Consider the following 17,744-nt stretch of genomic DNA (forward strand, 5'->3'; position numbering starts at 1 on the left):
CAGAAATCTCGACTTTAAACTGAACCTGCCCCTTAAAACCCATATCTTCAGAGACAACGCCTTCTATCCGCCAACTCGCCCTCCCCAGATCTCACCCGTCCGTACCCCGGTCCCTTGTACAGTAGCTCGGCCCGCTAGAGACGAATCGAGGATTTGCAGGTCCACCGACTGTCCAATCTCGCCGATTTGCGGGCATCCCTGCATGCTTTGATTATCAAACAAGGTTCTCAGCTGTGTCTCTCACAGTACATTCGGGTCTCGACGTGTCCCTCGGTCGACAGTATAAACATAACGCTGCCCCTCCGCCATGTTCGTTGAGCGTACCGACCGAGTCTAAATCGCGTCTCGCTATGCATTCCACGCCCCCAACCGGAGGAGATGATGGGACTTCCGAGGCTGGCGGCGTGCCTGTCGCGCCCGGACTCGCGAATTCGAGTGATTTACAGTTACTAGGTGAGTTTGCCATTGCGGGGGATGCGAAATAATCCGGTCGCGTGTTGATGGTTTTGGTTGCGCCAAGCCAAAATGGGGTATAAGCAGGAATTGAAGCGACAGTATTCCACGCCGCAGATGTTTGCGATCGCGTTTAGCATTATGGGCCTTGTACCGTCTATCGCGTCAACTATCGCGTTTTCGCTTCCGGCGGGTCCTGTTGGGATGGTTTGGGTAAGTCTGCATCCACTATGTTGTGAGATTGCTCGTCTGGTGATTTGCTCACCCGCTAATGCGCGATCGGGATAGGGATGGTTCACGGCGAGTATCTTCATTATTGTGGTTGCATTGGCTATGGTAAGGATGCCATCTCTATGGTCTTCGAAAAAGATCGAGTTATTGACAAGTTGTAGTCAGATCTGGCATCTGCCATGCCCACGGCCGGGGGTCTATATTGGTGGACCCATTATTTTGCTGGCGAAAAGTACAAGAACCCTCTAAGCTTCTTGATTGGATACAGCAACACGTTGGGTCTGATTGGCGGTATATGCTCAGTAGACTGTGAGTCGGTCCACATAACCTTGACACGGGTAGTTCTAACTCGGTTGACTATTCCAGATACACTTGCTCTCATGATTCTATCATGCGTCTCTATCTCTCGCGACTCGGACTGGACAGCATCGCGCGGCGTAATCTATGCTGTTTACGTGGGGTTGATCCTCTTCCACGGGTTGTCTGCGGCAGTCACAGGCCGTGTGATGCCCAAGATCCAAACAGCCTGCATTTACATCAATATCGGGCTGGTAGTTGCTACAGTCATCGCATTGCCCGTCGGAAAAGTGACTAGAGGGGGATCACTGAATTCGGGAAAATATGTCTTCGGCCATGTTGACAACGAAACAGGATGGCCGACTGGGTGGACTTTTATGCTTGCGTGGCTTGCTCCAATTTGGTCGATTGGCTCGTTCGACTCTTGCGTGCATATGAGCGAGGAGGCTATGCATGCTGCCAGGGCTGTTCCGCTTGGTATCATGTTCTCTGCAGGTTCAGCCCTTATCTTTGGGTTCTTAGTGCTGGCTGTGATGGCTGCTACTATGAATCCAGACGTGTCGCAAACTCTGGGAACCAAATTTGGGCAGCCGATGGCGCAGGTGAGTACTGGATTGTTCTGTCTAGTCCGGGCAACCAAAAGCTGACCCAATGCCGGCAGATTTATTATGACGCCGTCGGCAAAGATGGCGCTTTAGCTTTCATGATCGTACTGTGTATCGTTCAGTATCTAATCGGTCTCAGCTTGGTGAGTTCTACTATCCGGATATAATAGATGATCAAGCAGTGTGCTGATGAATTAGCTCGTTGCTGCATCCCGCCAAGCATGGGCATTCTCGCGCGATGGCGCATTTCCGTTCTCCAACTTCTTTCGCCATATCAGCACACGGATCCAATATCAACCCGTACGCATGATTTGCGGTCTCGTCGTGATATGTCTCATCTTAGGCCTTTTGTGCCTCATCAACAACGCTGCTACCAATGCACTGTTCTCGTTGTTTGTTGCCAGTAACTATCTATCATGGGGCATGCCGATATTTTGCCGGGTGGTCTGGGGTGAGGATCGATTCCAACCTGGAGAATTTTATACCGGTCGGTTTAGCAAGCCGATCGCTTATATCGCTGTTGTGTATTTGCTTTTCGGTGTGGTTTTATCCATGTTCCCAACCGCAGGACCGAATCCGGATCGTACGTTCCTTTTCTTTGGCAATTATTTTCAGATCAGTATACTAACCTTGAGGCTCGTTTAGCACCTGACATGAACTATACTGTTGTCATTAACGGCTTTGTCTGGATCGGTTGTATGGCCTATTACTTCCTCTTTGCCAAGAATTGGTTCACTGGCCCCCGGATGACGGTTGACGAGAATGGCTCGATGGAGTCGGAAACCACCATAGCCAACCCTGTCTTCGAAAATTCGCGGTTTTCGAAAGAAGATTGATTCCCTTGCGACGGGCGCCTCCACATAATGATGACGAATGGATGTTTGTGGAATTGCTGAGCTTTTTGACGAGCTTTCTCTGGAAATATATATCCGGCCAATTAGCCTATTTCTAGTCCCAGTAGCCGACATAATTGTCTTGTTTCTCAATTAGGTGTGTTTGAAGTGAGAAGGACTGCATAAGTAAATAGCTGAACCATCAGCGGTTGCCTACATAGACTAGCAATGACCATCAATCTTTATCGCGCGAAGGTGGATCTCGCTAAAAATAGGGGCCAGATATGACGTCGAACCCCCACACTTCCCCTCACTCCGAAGCCAAGGGACACATAAACTCCGCAACATTTGACCCAGGAACACTGAAAACCAAGCCTAGGCACGTCTACAAGACAGACGATCTTACATTAAAAGGCTCGGCACAGTCATGAGTCAAGACCACGAGGGTCCAGGGGAGCTGGAAGACAGCGACAGCTACGATCTCACCCAGGCACCAACCAGGGAAACTAGGGGTTCAACTGAATCAGTGAACCAACGACAACAAAACATCCAATGGAAGCCTTCGTCAAGGACAGTCGAGGAGACGCTAGCTGAGGGTCTCTCCAATGAGGATCTCTGGCTCTTGATTCGGCGATTTAATAAGGTATGCATAAAGACTAGCTTTGAGGTTTTCGGAGCTAACATGTGATCAGCAAATATACCATGTGAAGGCGGTTCAAGATGCGACCAGTCAGAATCTAGATTTGAGTCGAGCGGAAGATGAACAGTTCCCGCCCGAGAAGTTGCGCATGACTATTGAGCGATTCTATACGTCTGTTATTGTTGGTGTGATCGAGCTCTTTCGACATGTTGGGCGGTTGAGGTCTTGGAGAGAGCCCGGGCGGACTTCTGCATTTACGTTGGTATGTCACTTTCCTGCTAAAGTATTATTCTACGCTGATGGATCTAACGATTAAAAGATCTATTTCTTTTCATGGTACATGGATTTATTGCTTCCCACCATACTAAGTGTATTGATGGCGTTGATCATGTTTCCACCGATCCGACCAGTTCTCTTTCCCGCTGCTCCATCTTCCAAAAACAAAGGTTCATCAACTGGGAAGAATGGACAGCCTCAATCTCAAGACAATCTCACCGGAGCACCGGAAACGCATAAAGGTGAAGCGGCTGAACAAGAAGCCAAGAACATGATCGATAGTGTCGCAACTATTGCTATGGAAAGTGCTGCCGGCAAGTATGGCCAAGCTGTACCCCAAGATCTTGATGACGTTCCATCTCCCTCCGAAGCAATTGATGTCGCGGATATCTCCGAGGAAATTGGGCTAGAGGATCCCACTGACGACAAGACGAAAAAGCCTGTCAGGAACAAAGTGTCCCGGGGTACTGATAAGGCCATGCGTGTAATCAGTGATATCACAGACATATACGAAAAGTTTGCAAAGTGAGTCAATTCTTCGCTGATATCACGTCAATCAAGTCCTGGACTGACGCAAGAACAGCCTCTTGTCTCCCACACCACCATTTCTCTTGGTCACACCACGGCTGCGTCTTTCGGGTATCCTGGGCTTTGTTTGCTTAGTTTTCCCTTTTATATCCAGTCACAGTATCATCAAGGCGGTAGGATTCATCATTGGAGTTGGATTCTTCGGTGATCCACTCTTCACCTTCGCAATGGGGATGTTGAATCGAACGATGCCCAACTGGCAGGATCAAATGGATATCCAAAAGTAAGATCGCAAAATTTCGCAAGTGATTTATACTCTACTAACGCGAGAACAGGACATTATTGGCTGGTGTTCCTACAAACGCGCAATTGACACTGACACTATTCCGAATCGGAGAGATCAATTCCGCTCCACTACCACCACCACCAAACTCCGGCGACAATGAGCCATCATGGCCAATTCGCCGCAAGAAGTCCTCGGCTAAGCTTCTGACCCAAGGCAGCAATCTTGACGCTTCACTCGGCACCCAAACACAGGGTACCAATGAGCCTCTTCCGATGGGCAAGCCCAAGAAGAAATGGATTTACAAGGTATTCAAATTCGTCCGTCGCACTATCGCAACAGCTATTCGCGGACACATTGCCTTCGACCGCGCAATGGCCATCGCCGGATCAGCCCACACGAAGAACTTGATCACCATGCTCCAACAGAAGGCTTTCTCCTCAAAGCCATTCGGCCCACTCAAATTCGACGCTAAATTCATGAAGAAGCGTGGCGCAGCAGTAATAGACTCCACCCAGGAGCCACCAATCCTGTACTTCACGACTTATCAGTCGGCGGGACTGGACGATCTCCGTCTTGAGAGTCGTAAGAAGAGCTCTGTTTTGTTCCAAATTCCCATTACGGAGATTCGGGAATTGAAGAAGACTGAGGGTTTGGGTTGGAAGGGCAAGTTGATTGTGGAGTTGACGGCTGGTAGTAAAGAGGCTGCTGATGGGTTGGTGGTTATTGGAAAAGAGGAAGGGCAGTCGTTCCATCTTACCGGGATGAGGTCGCGGAACCAGTTGTTTAATCGATTGGTGGCTATGGATGCACAGTTTTGGGAAAGTAGGTGAGAGTTTGTGCACATGATACAATGTAAATAGGCAGCTACGAATTGATACCAGGTTGACGTGTTTTGACATTTACTCAGCGGACCACCTAGGTGCCCTTGGAAGATGGTTTAATGGAAGGTGTTTGAGAAATCATGTTCAGATCATGAAAAATATGAATTGCACTATATATACAGCCAACGCCAGTATTGTACCCATATTTCTAGCCGATGCAAGCCGAAATTTATCAACAAGATGAAAAGATCATAAAAAAGCGTCGCCCACCCGAATCTTCTCCAGAAGTGATCGCAAATAAGACATTATACAGTGATCACCCGATTTAAAGGGCAACCATGACACCGAGCATACCAGCAACACCGGCAAAGGTAGCACCCATAGCCTCAGGGCGAGCCATAGCACCACCAGTGCTAGTAGAAGCAGCACTGGTGGAAGTGCCAGTACCGGTTGTAGAGGCAGAAGGAGCAGTAGTAATTGTGGAGGCGACAGTGGTAGTCTGGCCGTTAGAGTTGGTAGTGGTGAACTGGGTGATCCAGGTGGAAGCGCGGCTAGCAGCATCCGAGCCAATGGACTCGGCGGCAGATTTGATAGAAGAGCCGGCAGTCTCGGCGGCAGAGGCAATAGAGGCAGCTTCCTTGGTGATGGAGCTAATAGCAGCGGCACCGCCGGTAGAAGCAGCGTTAGCAAGCGAGGTGGCTTCAGCAACGACGTCAGAGCCAACGGACTGGCCGCCAGAGACGGCGGCAGAGACAGCGCTCTCGGCTGCGGAGACGATCGAGTTCACGTCAATGCCATCGGGGTTGGCCAGGGCGGCGGTGGCGAGGAAGAGGGCGGAGGTGAGGATGGTGAACTTCATTGTGAATTGAGTTTATTTGATATGTGTCCTGTATTGAGGATGTGTGGATGTATTAAGCTGAAGTAGAAAGGAGATCGTTCAGGGTCGTGGATCGGTTGAAGGTTGGATATGTACACAAAAGCGATGGAGGAATTGGGCCCCGGGAGATCTTTATATCTGCCGGAAGGAGGTACCCAATTTCCCACCCGAATATAGATAGAAACAGGGGAGAGTTTGGTTAACCGGGCTGTGGGTTTGGTAGTGGCAACATGACCTCAGCCTGGCTTGGGGAAACGAAACGGAGCAATTCCCTCTGGACGATCTTCACCACCAGCTGGGCTGCGCCGAATTGTTACCCAAATTAACGGCACGGCTGTAGTAAAAGTCAAACTTGGTCAAGCCAATCGTCATTTCAAAGGGTCCACTTGCGACGTCGGTGCGGCCGGTGATTTGTTTCAATATCGTTTCCGCCCCAGTCGACCGCGGGCCGAAGGTCCTGCGAGATCCAAGCCCTGCAGCTGGGGATCTCGTGCTTGTTCTGCTAAACTGCATGAACACGTTATCCTGCCGACACAGCCTGGTTGCCAGAACTGATTTTAGAAACAACAAATCGCTGGATATTCTGCTGCCTCCAGGCCGTTCCCAACAAATTCGTCGCGGCCGGAACCCACCGCATCTGTCGCCCGCCACAGCCTCCAATTATTCACCCCCTGAGGTGGAGATGAAGCCCATCGGGGAAGATCTCCACTGATCAGCCACTGATGGAAGGATGCCACCGCAATGTTGCTGGCCTGTGATTGAGTCTTACACCCAGTGGATCGCACCGGCTGCTGTTGCGTCACGTCAGCTCGTGCCTTGTCCCCAAATAAAAGGTCTCCATGTTCGTCGGTGATTCAAAATTCCTGCATTAGGAGCTCGGTTTCCGATGAGCTAAGCCAAGCAGCCAAGAGCCTTAGATGACGTTTCCATTTTGGCTGGTCGGACCGCGAAATGGAGCACCAAGAAGAGTGTCAGAGTGGCCTGGATCTTTTCCGGACGCCACCGAGAGGCAAAGCACTTCGGAACCCATCGGAGACTCTGGCCTCAGGCAGCATTTTCACAGCCACGGTCACGTGTGTCTAAAAACAGAACGGACACCTGAGGGTTCAGGCTGTAATTACAGGAGGACGCAGCCAGCATGAGATCCTTTTAATTTCCATGGGAGGCCTGAACGGACGCCTGAATAGGAAAGTTTTACGTCGGTGCATAGAGCCTATCTGGTTATCGTCGCACCTAGTGACGCGAGGGCATGGACAATACGAACTAGGGACATCGTAAGTATCCAGTCGAAGATGCGTTGTCCACATATTGGACCAGTTCGAGTGCTAGGTGAATCGCTTTCCATTAATTTTATTGGTATCTAACGTCTCATTCATCCCATGCGATATGTTCAAAGTTAATGCTATAGACATGCCAAACATCCAAACCCTTAGTCCTAACCCGCAAATTCACCATACGCCTGAATGATACCCTCCCATCCACCAGCATGATTATCCTCCCTCGGATTACTCTTCCCATCCAACACGATCACCTCCGTCATGCGCGTGCTAATCGAATACCAAACGAAATTCTGTGGCGCTCTGGTTACTCGCATCATGTTTGCTTGGCACTTGCCTTGGCACGGCTCATTATAGAGCCCATTCCAAGAGCCGTCGAAAAAGGCCCATGCGGCTGAATTATACAGAGCGATATTCGATCCTCCGTCGACGTTGGTTGCTAATGCACTTCGACATTTCTCATCACTTGGTCCACACCAGGAGAAGTCGGGGTCACCTAGTTGCGGATCAACGGTCCAAGGAGCTGGTGCCTTCTCGAACTCGCCCGATCCTTGCATATATGGGGATTCTGATTGCAGCAGACCTGCAAAGACGTTGGATGCGTTGTGGAAGTTATAGTTATAGAGCCAGTGGTGCTCAGAGCCGGTCCCAGTGAGCCAGGTTCCCTTGGTAGACTCGACGAGAATGCCACGACCAGTGGAGATGATGGTGAAAAGAGACTTGCTGTCCAAGTTGTGATCTGCAGTCCATCCCCAGAAATTCTCGATATATACAGAGGAAGTCTCGGTGAGGTGCATTACCATAAAGGCAGCCATGCAATCCTTAGGATCTTGAGAGGTGCACATGGTGGATATACTCGTTTCAGCAGTACCTCCAACCATAACCATGGTGTTCCAGAGTCCTACGTCGCCGGGTTGCTGGCCCGCCGCATTGATCTCAACCACCTTGGCTCCAGGCAAGATTTCAGCGACGGAGAATCGCATATCCTGGATCTCGATAACACCCACGTCGCCGGGATTACCGACTCGAACGACAGCCTTGGGGCTATTCTGGTTCTTGAAGGCATCACCATATCCAGAGATAACAGACCACGCCTCACCGACGATGCGAGATCCGACCGGAATGAGGAGCGTGTCTGAAACTCTATACACTCCAAAAGGAATGTATGTGATCTTGCAGTTTGCCGCATTCTGAGCTAGGATCGCGTTGAGGGCCACAGTATCGTCGGTGAGACCATCGCCCTTGACGACATGTCCGGCAACAGTCTTCACGTTGACAATATCCTGGTCACTGAATCCAGCATACGTGGGTTGAGGCTTGGTGAAGTATTTTCCGTTGACCAGCAGTTGAGGAGGCCTGTGAGTATTCCACGCTGCGCCCGGTGCGTACGCGCCAGGCACCATAGTTCCCCAGACCCACGTATCAACGTAAGTAGTTGCCTCCAAGCGGGTGTGGCCATTGGTATCAACAGCGATTGGCTCCTTGGAATTATACTGCAGGTTCTGGATCAAGAACTGGCTGTTTTGGTAGCCCGGGTCGTGGGAGGAATCGTAGAATCGAATCAGTGGGCCAGAATTTGTGGATGTCGAGTCCAGAATCACCAAGCTGCCCAGGGCGTTGGTTGTCATGTTGACACCCGTGCCGCACGATTCGAAGGTGGTTCCCTGTAGGAGCACTGTCCATCCACCCGATGCTTCGAACGCAGTGTTACATGAGATGAAGTGGACGTTCTTGAAGTTGACTTGCTGGTTTGAGTTGATTATGCCGGTTGCGCCCCCAATGATAGTCTAGGATTGTTAGTTGAGGTTCCAGGACTGTTGGAAGTGTCTCCTGCTTACCACATCGGTGACTGCGATTGTCGAGCCTGCCACGATATTGATACCAGTGTGCCGACTGGTCCCAGTGGGCATACGGACTTGAATATTGGTTAACCCGGCACCCTGCGCGACACCCCATTGCAATGCAGTAATTGACTGGCTCGATGATACCGAATTGGTGTCCAGAATGACGTTCTTGACCAACATCATAAAGCTGGTCTCCGGGTTTCCATTCATCTTGTCATAACCCATGATCAGGAACTCCCCTTGGAAATTGGGCGCGGCTCTGATGATAGGAGGATTGCTTGGATCACCAACAATGATGGTACCGACGGTCAGCGTAAGCGTACTGCCAAGTTGATAGATACCTCCAGGAAGAAAAACCTCGGCTGGATTGCGAGTAACACCACTTCCTTTGCGGCTACCTCCAACTCCATCATCATCAATTGCTTTTTGCAGTCGAGCTGTTTGGTCACCCGAGCCGTCGTTGACAACGCCATAGTTCATCGCGTTGCGAAACACGGGATATTTGTTGGGTTCGCTTGTGAAAGGTGCATAGCCAGCCCCCGCACCATTGTGATCTTGGGCACGAAGCCAATAAACGTCTGACGAGCTCTGCGCTGGACCAGGACACGTCTTGACTGTTGGGGTCTCCGATGGACTGGTGGGAGGTGTCGGGTTCGCACTACTCGGATGCGCGATTTCAGTCGGGCTACTTGAGCTTAGAGGCTCAGGTGTGCTTGATGGAATTGGAGGAGTTGATTGAACAGGAAGAGGTGTTTGATCAACCGGCAGTGACTGAAATGGGGCCGTAGTTGGTTGGCTAGAAACAGTCGGAACAGAGCTGGTATCGGTGGGTGCTATCAAATCAAGTCTATGAAGATATTATTAGTCTCATGTCATATCACGAAGCTCAATTCATATTGAAATCACATACTCAGCTGCCAAACTCAAGAACCATGGTGGCACACTGATTCTGGCCGCTTCCACAGGCCCACCAGCACTGCCTGGCACCTTCGCAATAGGAACAACTGCGCCAGACACTGATGCAGTCAGAGCTGCAATTGCAGCGAGAGATAATTGTCCCCGCATCTTCGATCAATCTCAACCTCACACTCAACACCGTGAAGAAAGGTAGGGAAGAGGAGATGGAAAGGAAGATATGGACCACGGAATGGAACAAAATAAAAGATCTAAGGCCCAGATTCCGGTCACATAGCAACAGGTACTTCGGTTGTGCGGAATCCATCTAGACTGGTATGCCTGCGTGGGGATATCGCCCATCAAGAATGTGGCTTTACGGCAATGCGGTTACGCCGCAGAGACGGTCCGCGTCAATGCCCCTTGCGCGGCCCGTGACTCTAGGAACGTGCCTGAGCGGGATATTCGATCCAGACAGAATGGTCTTTTCGAAGAAGAATACTATCCTTGGAGATTCAGGGTGTGTTTATGGGTCGGTATTTCCGTTCGCTGGGGTCGAGACGTTGTCATCGACGGGGTGAAGTTTTGATTTTGCCTGATTTGGAAGATAGGATCAATAGGTAAGAAGTAGATTATCTCGCCGCACTGCTCAGTCGCTCTATTCTCCATCAAAGTATACATCAAAGTTGTGATGATTGGTTTAGACTGTCATCGCCGCTTTCTTTTTCAGATAGTGAGACTGTGATATTCTAACCAAGATCGTGATCGCTATTGCCGGCGTTGGGAATGGCTGCTTGATGAGAACCAAGGTCTACATCATCACCGAAGACTGAGAAACCAGGCTTTTTGCGATGACCGACGATGGAATCAACTGCCCCCTACTATCTCCTAGATCAATAAACATTCATCGGGGTGGCTGTTTGAAAACCATGGACTCCACCATCTCTGATGTGAGATAAATGGGAGGATATCTCAAATATCCCATATCGGGATATACTACTTTCTGCTTATCAGATGTTTTTACCCATGTTATTTACGTCCAATAAGCCAAATCGAATCCCCCATAATTCCTACTAGACAGTACTATAGATATACACTTTGGTTAATGTGACGATGGCATCGGCTAAATCTCGGCTCTTGTTGCCGTGCAGTTACCCCTTGCGCCAGCGATAATTTGTTGTCTGAGTTTGGCGACTAGTAACATGCCACAGAACCTCTGTTCAGTACAGCGCCATTCGGAAGACATCCAGAGAATGTACCAGCCTAGCGACAGAACGAGATCGCACGAAGCGGAGAGCCACAATGTACGCCCAGCTCAACCACTTGCAAGTCAAAGCGATCTATGAATATTTGTAGCAGACGAACCCGATCGGACTCTTCGCTCAACCTCGAGGCGTGGATATAGCCCCCAAATCACATCTCAAAGAAGCGGTTGGTCATGAATTGGAGATTAGAGAGTGACAAGCACCAGGAGTAAAAGATGAGGTGGGAATAAATCGTCTCTTGCGTTGTCTATCTTCGGCCACTCGCCAAACCCATTACAAAGCCTAGGGCTACGGACTTTTAGTAATCCCCAGTTCTACAAGCATCAATTACAGTGACTAAAATTAGGACTAAAAGCCTAACTGCGGATTCGCAGTGTCTTGGATAAAATTACTATGCAGGAACAACACCTTCAGGCGGGCTATTTGTGCCCAATACATTCAATCAATTTGAGACTGAGAAAGACATACACGCATCCCCTGGGGCTTTGGACCTAAGACCAAGTCTTTTCTTTTGGCTTAGCAAGACATTTTCCTTTGAATGGTAAGGATCTCCAGGTCAGGCTCCCCGCTGTCGGTTTGAGATCTGTGCTGATTGGAGGCCTTAAACGCGGGTATCTGCCACCCGGACCACCAAAATAGAAGAAAGATCTTGATAGGACCTACGAACGATCGTTCATGTTTGTGGCTGCGGCTGGCTTATGCTGGCGCAGTAGTTTGTATGTGCTTGGCCTATGAGTATCCAGCTGTCCACTGGTAAGGCTCGAGACTGACACATTCTGTCTCGAATGATGGTCATCTTGGCAGGGTTACAGGAATAATACTCATCTCACGGCTGGATGCCTGATTAACAAGTATATTCTTGGTCTTCAAGTTGATTTTGTTAGTTCACGAAGGCATAAATATCGAGCTTTGCCCGCACGATATCTCCTCCATCAACCAGCAAATTCACAATAACTCAACAACATACTTCCACCTCAGCAAACCAATACCTTTACTCAACTCATTCAAAATGAAGTTCACCATCCCCACCATCATTCTGGCTGCCAGCTCAGCTTTCGCTGCCCCAGCCGAAGTCAAGCGGTCCACCCAATTCCAAGTCACAGACTTCTGGGCCATCGCATCGTACCCGACAAGCAGCGCCTCTATGCACTTTGTCCTCACCGACCCCAACTACCCCGATGATACTCCCACCGACTGCAACTTGCTCTGGTATGGATGGCTTTCCCTCTTTTAGGTAGCGAGGCTCGATAGCTAATGTTGAACAGGACTTATGGCAACTCGCCAAAGCAGAGCGCCCGATGCAACAACGGAGAGTACTATATCAAGTTCCCGCAGGGTGCCCCTGATTTCAACCTCTTCACTCTCGAGCTTGAGCGAGTCAACGGTACCATTGCTGAGGACCGTCAGATCCTGCTGAGCTCCAACGCAAATGGAGGCGCTCCTGGCACCAAGTGGATCTGCAAGAACGACCCCTCAGAGGATATTCGTATTCGCTGTGACTACGACGGCACTCTGGAGTTCTGAACTTGATGACAGACTATGGTGTGAGAAAAGCCCGGTATCCGATGATGTTTTGCCTATTTGCCTGCAATAATATGTCTCTCCTTTACTGTTTCTACATAGATCAGGTTGCAATTCTTTAACTAAGAAATCGATTCTCATTGTTGTTTTAATTATGGAAGTTCCAGGACTGGCTCTTTCTGCGAAACCATATATCGTACATGTAGCACCGATGCAGAGCAGTGTAAATGAAGGTAGGATTAAAAAACATGCAGAGCAGTTGGAACACAAGCTTTTGTCGAGATAGGGAGCCTTAAGCCGGCCAATATATCAAGATTGTGGCATGTTTACGACGTTCCCTACTCCAAGAGCCGATCATTCCCAAAGGCTTAGCAGGACGGAGATTATTGTAGACTATTGAGATGCTTGATAGCCATAATCAGCAGCTTCAAAATTTAAATTGATATAAATGAATGTCTATCGTTGAAATCGTCTATTAATAGCGCACCTCCTTAACATCCTCAATCGTCTCCCGCGGTTTGACGACATCATGAAATATGACAATCAACACTGACACATATAAACCTGCAAAATCAGGAGTCGCATTGACGCAATAGTTAAACAAATAGTTCTATGTTCTTCCGAATATTCCCTGTGGGGTCACCGATTTGGCCGCGAGCGCAATAAATCCACCTAGAAGTGTGACGGAGCCACTGAAATATGACATCTCAGCAAAGCCATGATAATGGTTGATCATAGCTCCATTAACAGGAGGTCCAATCAAAGCAGCAAATGAAGCGAATCCCATGGCCATCCCCATGTAAGTTCCAATCTCTTGAGGGTTTTCGATGCAGATGGTAAGGGCTGCAGATCCCCCAGAAATGATAGTTCCAGACGCAAATCCCACCGCGATAGAGTAGACGACGATTGCAGCCGTGGATTCAGCTTGGTTAAAACAGAATATGACTATTCCTGTTGCAAACCCGCCAAACATGAAGACATTCAGCCGGCCAAACTGATCAGCCAAGATCCCCGGAATAATCCGACCAAACGTTGATGCTGCGTTGAGAATGGCAAGCATATACGAGGCAAGTGTAGCATCCATGCCTCGAGACACCGCGTAGGTAGGAAGGTAAAAAAGCGGGGCAAACATCCCAATAAACATGAAAAACATTGCGGCGGTGATGAGGTCGAATTTGACGTTCTTGAATGGCTTGGACATGAAGAAAGCCGATTTGCGTGGTGGAAGGCGTGCCGTGACCGTGATACTTGAGAAGGCAAGTATAGGGATCAGCATAAATCCGATTACTCGTACAGACCATCCAAAACCCAGGTTGGTACTGTTTAGCATTTTTGAAAGTGCAATCGGCATGACCACACCACCAATTGAGGATCCTGCTACAACTGCTCCCAGAGCAGCAGCTCTCTTTTTGTCGAAGTATTGAGTCACAGCAGCCATGGCTGGAAATTGAATCAGCCCCATTGCGGAGCCCATGAGAATACCTTGTGCAAGGATAAACTGCCAGTATTCCTTACACAGGCTTGTCATCATGATTGCAAAAGTGTAAAGAACGGCTGCGGGCCGAATGACCTATGGCGATGTTAGCAGAGCGGCTTTAATCATGTTACCGTCGAAATTTAACGTACCCAAGCACCGTATCGGTCAAACAACGGACCTCCAAGTGCTCCAGCAGCGAATTGAAGACATGTAGCCAGAGACCCTATCCAAGCCACATCATCTGCGGATTTTCCGGCGAGCTGGTGCGACAGATAGTACTCTTCAAAGACCCCGAATGCATTGGCAAATCCCAAGGCAGCAAAAAAGATACAAGCGCCTCCAGCTGCAGCTAGCCAGGCTTTGAGACCGCCATCTGGCGCATCTGGTAGGGTATCTAAGGAGATCTTTTCGTTTGTAGAATGTGGCATGTCCGTCACGGAAGACGCTGCTTGTTCAACATCGGTGGGGGCCATTTCTGGGAAAAATATATTTCGAAAGGTGGTTGGGGGTGAGGAACAATGCTAGGATGAAGAAAGTACTGGGAATTCCTGAACTAGGAGATAGCGAGGTATGGTGATGAGTTCATGTTGACCTGCATGGGAATATACCAATGTTTATATAGAACAGACTCGATGGCAGAGATTGCTTGTATACAACACCCCAGCCGGAAATCTAGGGCTCCGCGGTACGCCCGCGGACTCGGACTCGGTAAATGGTAGACGAGACGGACTAAAGACGCAATTCCCGAACGCCGAGCTGACAGCCTCGCGATCCCCTCATGCGCATCCATGGTGAGTGTTTAATTTTTCTCACAGTCTCGTCAAACACTTAAGGGTGCAGCCGACCGCGGTACCTCAAGCGCCAAGGGAACTAGCGACATTTTTTTCGTTGAGCATTACGCCCTGCGAGACTCGTCGTTCATGGCCGAATCCGAACGCCGACGGAGGAGGCCAGCTGTGTACGCGACGCTCCGGAAAAGAGCAGTTAACCTTTGCTGACTACTAAGAATCCAGCTCATGCACGCTGTGTCGAAGACGAAAAATAAAATGCAATAGGGAGTCTCCATGCAGCAATTGTATTCGTTCTAAGAACTCCAACTGCGAGTATGGGTCTCTGTCGCCGCCGCCGAGACGTTGGCGAGCGGCAGCTAGCCAGGCGGCTGATGTTCAACGGTCGGCTGGACCAAAAGAGTCAGAAACCTCCAATGTCACCGAAATCTCATCCAGCACATGTTCAGAAAATACTTTGCCAAGTCGGCAATCAATGTTGCCACCCCCAACATCATCAACAAGCCCTTCTACACCAGCTAGCCTGGGATCAACACGAGAAGTTGAGGTGCTAAGAAGACAGATCAAGCAGCTCGAGGACCAGCTGGTTAAAGCGGCACGCCGATCGATCACTTCTACGCCCGGAACTCCGAGTGTTGACAGTCAAACGATAACGTCACGTCTCGCTGGAACATTTCACATGAATCAGGAAACTCCTTCCGATGGCCATAAACAGCCTATATCACGGTTTATGATGCACAAGACTAGGATATTTGGACAGAGTCACTGGATGTCAGGTGTCGCCCAGGTAAGCAGTTCTTTTACACCTGTGCTTTTTCCATCGAAGCCAAAGGGGTCTTACCATGCTCCAGTTTGGGGATATTCTTCTTATGATTGATCCCATCATCAACAATGAGACTTCGAAAGCAATACTTGACATGCAAAAATGTAAACATCTGAGCAAGATTATCAAGGAAAGGCGAAGGCCCCCGTGGCCTACACCTCTGACCTCGGACCTGCCCCCGAAGGAAATGGCGGATACGCTGGTGGACATCTACCTGCGAACGACAGAGACTATTTATCGGGTTTTCCACATTCCAACGTTCAGACGTGACTATGAATCTGTCTGGTCGGTTGGAACATCGCCTGATACCACATTCCTGGTTCAGTTGAAGCTCGTATTAGCCATTGGAGCAACAATGTACGATGACCACTTCACCTTGCGACTATCTGCTATTCGGTGGATCCACGAGGCACAAACCTGGATCTCAGAGCCGGAGTTCAAGTCCAGGTTGCATATTCAATTTCTACAGACCCAGATCCTACTCCTGCTTGCGCGTGAACTTGTGGGTGTCGAAGGAAGTTTTATGTGGGTTTCTGCCGGGGAGCTCATTCGAAACGCTATGTATATGGGCCTCCATCGAGACCCGGACCACTTACCTCAAGGGACAACATTTGTGTCTGAGATACGCAGAAGGATATGGAATACTGTATTGGAAGTTGCACTCTATTCTAGTATGGAGTCTGGTGGACCGCCTCTTCTCTCGCTGGAAGATTTCAACACCCACCCACCGCAGAATCTTGACGACGAGAAAATAATGCTCGAACATACGATGCCAAACACGGAGCAGTCATTCACGGATATGTCGATCGCGCTGGCTCTAAGAAAGATGTTCCCAACTCGACTCGCGATCGTGAAACGCCTGAACGGAATCAGTGATCACAGTGAATATGCAGAAACTCTCCGGCTGGATGCAGAGATGCGGGCATCTTATAAGGATGCTTGTAAGCATATACAAGCTCGCGGTGGTGACGGTGCAGCCTTACCGTCACAATTCCAGATGAGGATACTCGACTTTACCCTCCGTCGTTATCTTGTCGCACTTCACTCACCTTACTTTCGCGCATCGCAGCATGAGACCGCCTACGCATTCTCAAGAAAGGTTATCGTCGAAAGCTCTTTAAAAATGTGGAACTGCGTTTCCCAACGAGTTTCCCCGGATACAAGCGTCCAAGATCACGATGATTTCTGGCGAATGGCACTCTGCGGCAACGGGAGCCTAGGTTCATGCGCCGCACAAGTCTGCTTCATGATAGCTGCCGATCTGAGAGCGCAGTTAGAAGAGGAGGAAGGTCTCGGCCCCGTGACCCTCAGGCAAGATTTGCTATCAGTTGTGACTGACTGCAAGTCCTGGTCTTTGGAAACCTTACGAGCAGGGGAGACTAATTGCAAGGGGTTTATGTTTCTTTCAATGGTTTCAACTTTGTTAGATGGGCTCATGCGCGGGGTGCAAAAGGACCAGTTGAGCCAAATGCTCGTGGCAAGCGCCGAGGCGGCGCTGGCAAGTTGCATAGAGGTTTTTGAAACAGCGCTCAATGAAGGAACCGACGAGATTGGAAGTTCGCTGGATGATATGACCGATCTGACATCCTTTTCGTCAGCGGACCTTTTAGGAGATTGGGGATTCCTGGTAAACTTTGGTTCATCGAGAGTATCACCTTTGGATATGCTAACACCAAGCCCAGGGCCAGCAGAATCAGTTCGACTTTGGGGTTACCGAGCCAATGAATTGGGTATACACTGGATATTCCTAATTTAAGGAGCATCCTACGCCGCGAGAGCACAGTCAACACGCTACACTCGGATTAATCTGGCAAGTTCCGAATGGGGTAGGTTGTTGGGGTAGTCGGACAAGTATTCCGAAGGAATGACGTTCAACTAGCCTGTAAACTTTAAACCAGCGAACGGAAGTCTAAATCCTTCTGGATCCCCGGATGATTCTTCGACCTGCCCTCATTGGTCACAGGCATGATCTGGTCGTTTATTGGACTCTGGTGAGCGGGAGTACGCC

The 17,744-nt window shown here is 49.5% G+C and overlaps 7 protein-coding genes across 7 annotated transcripts; 4 read left to right on the forward strand and 3 right to left on the reverse strand.

Moving 5' to 3' along the window:
* Positions 1-525: 525 nt before the first annotated feature.
* Positions 526-2,422, forward strand: N7496_005477 (putative GABA permease (Uga4); the record flags this gene model as incomplete). Its single annotated transcript, XM_056698406.1, has 7 exons — positions 526-666; positions 742-789; positions 846-993; positions 1,051-1,583; positions 1,643-1,729; positions 1,785-2,169; positions 2,232-2,422. The coding sequence occupies 7 exons, from the start codon at positions 526-528 to the stop codon at positions 2,420-2,422; spliced, it is 1,533 nt and encodes a 510-aa protein (XP_056556931.1).
* A 424-nt stretch (positions 2,423-2,846) lies between these two features.
* On the forward strand, positions 2,847-4,979 carry N7496_005478 (uncharacterized protein; the record flags this gene model as incomplete). The annotated part of the gene is made up of 5 exons (XM_056698407.1): positions 2,847-3,062; positions 3,112-3,321; positions 3,379-3,860; positions 3,919-4,146; positions 4,199-4,979. 5 exons carry the CDS (start codon positions 2,847-2,849, stop codon positions 4,977-4,979), a joined length of 1,917 nt encoding a protein of 638 aa, XP_056556932.1.
* Positions 4,980-5,295: 316 nt separating this feature from the next.
* Positions 5,296-5,829, reverse strand: N7496_005479 (putative GPI anchored protein; the record flags this gene model as incomplete). The annotated part of the gene is made up of 1 exon (XM_056698408.1): positions 5,296-5,829. One exon carries the CDS (start codon positions 5,827-5,829, stop codon positions 5,296-5,298), a length of 534 nt encoding a protein of 177 aa, XP_056556933.1.
* A 1,453-nt stretch (positions 5,830-7,282) lies between these two features.
* On the reverse strand, positions 7,283-10,033 carry N7496_005480 (glycoside hydrolase family 55 protein; the record flags this gene model as incomplete). The annotated part of the gene is made up of 3 exons (XM_056698409.1): positions 7,283-8,911; positions 8,963-9,815; positions 9,879-10,033. The coding sequence occupies 3 exons, from the start codon at positions 10,031-10,033 to the stop codon at positions 7,283-7,285; spliced, it is 2,637 nt and encodes an 878-aa protein (XP_056556934.1).
* Positions 10,034-12,136: 2,103 nt separating this feature from the next.
* Positions 12,137-12,651, forward strand: N7496_005481 (uncharacterized protein; the record flags this gene model as incomplete). The annotated part of the gene is made up of 2 exons (XM_056698410.1): positions 12,137-12,336; positions 12,393-12,651. 2 exons carry the CDS (start codon positions 12,137-12,139, stop codon positions 12,649-12,651), a joined length of 459 nt encoding a protein of 152 aa, XP_056556935.1.
* Positions 12,652-13,258: 607 nt separating this feature from the next.
* On the reverse strand, positions 13,259-14,598 carry N7496_005482 (MCT family MFS transporter; the record flags this gene model as incomplete). Its single annotated transcript, XM_056698411.1, has 2 exons — positions 13,259-14,218; positions 14,275-14,598. The coding sequence occupies 2 exons, from the start codon at positions 14,596-14,598 to the stop codon at positions 13,259-13,261; spliced, it is 1,284 nt and encodes a 427-aa protein (XP_056556936.1).
* Positions 14,599-15,755: 1,157 nt separating this feature from the next.
* On the forward strand, positions 15,756-17,487 carry N7496_005483 (fungal specific transcription factor domain-containing protein; the record flags this gene model as incomplete). The annotated part of the gene is made up of 2 exons (XM_056698412.1): positions 15,756-17,363; positions 17,419-17,487. 2 exons carry the CDS (start codon positions 15,756-15,758, stop codon positions 17,485-17,487), a joined length of 1,677 nt encoding a protein of 558 aa, XP_056556937.1.
* Between the last annotated feature and the right edge of the window lie 257 nt (positions 17,488-17,744).

The sequence above is a fragment of the Penicillium cataractarum genome (genome assembly GCF_028827025.1).
Source record: "Penicillium cataractarum strain IBT 29864 chromosome Unknown utg000004l, whole genome shotgun sequence".
In the NCBI taxonomy this organism is placed as follows: domain Eukaryota; kingdom Fungi; phylum Ascomycota; class Eurotiomycetes; order Eurotiales; family Aspergillaceae; genus Penicillium; species Penicillium cataractarum.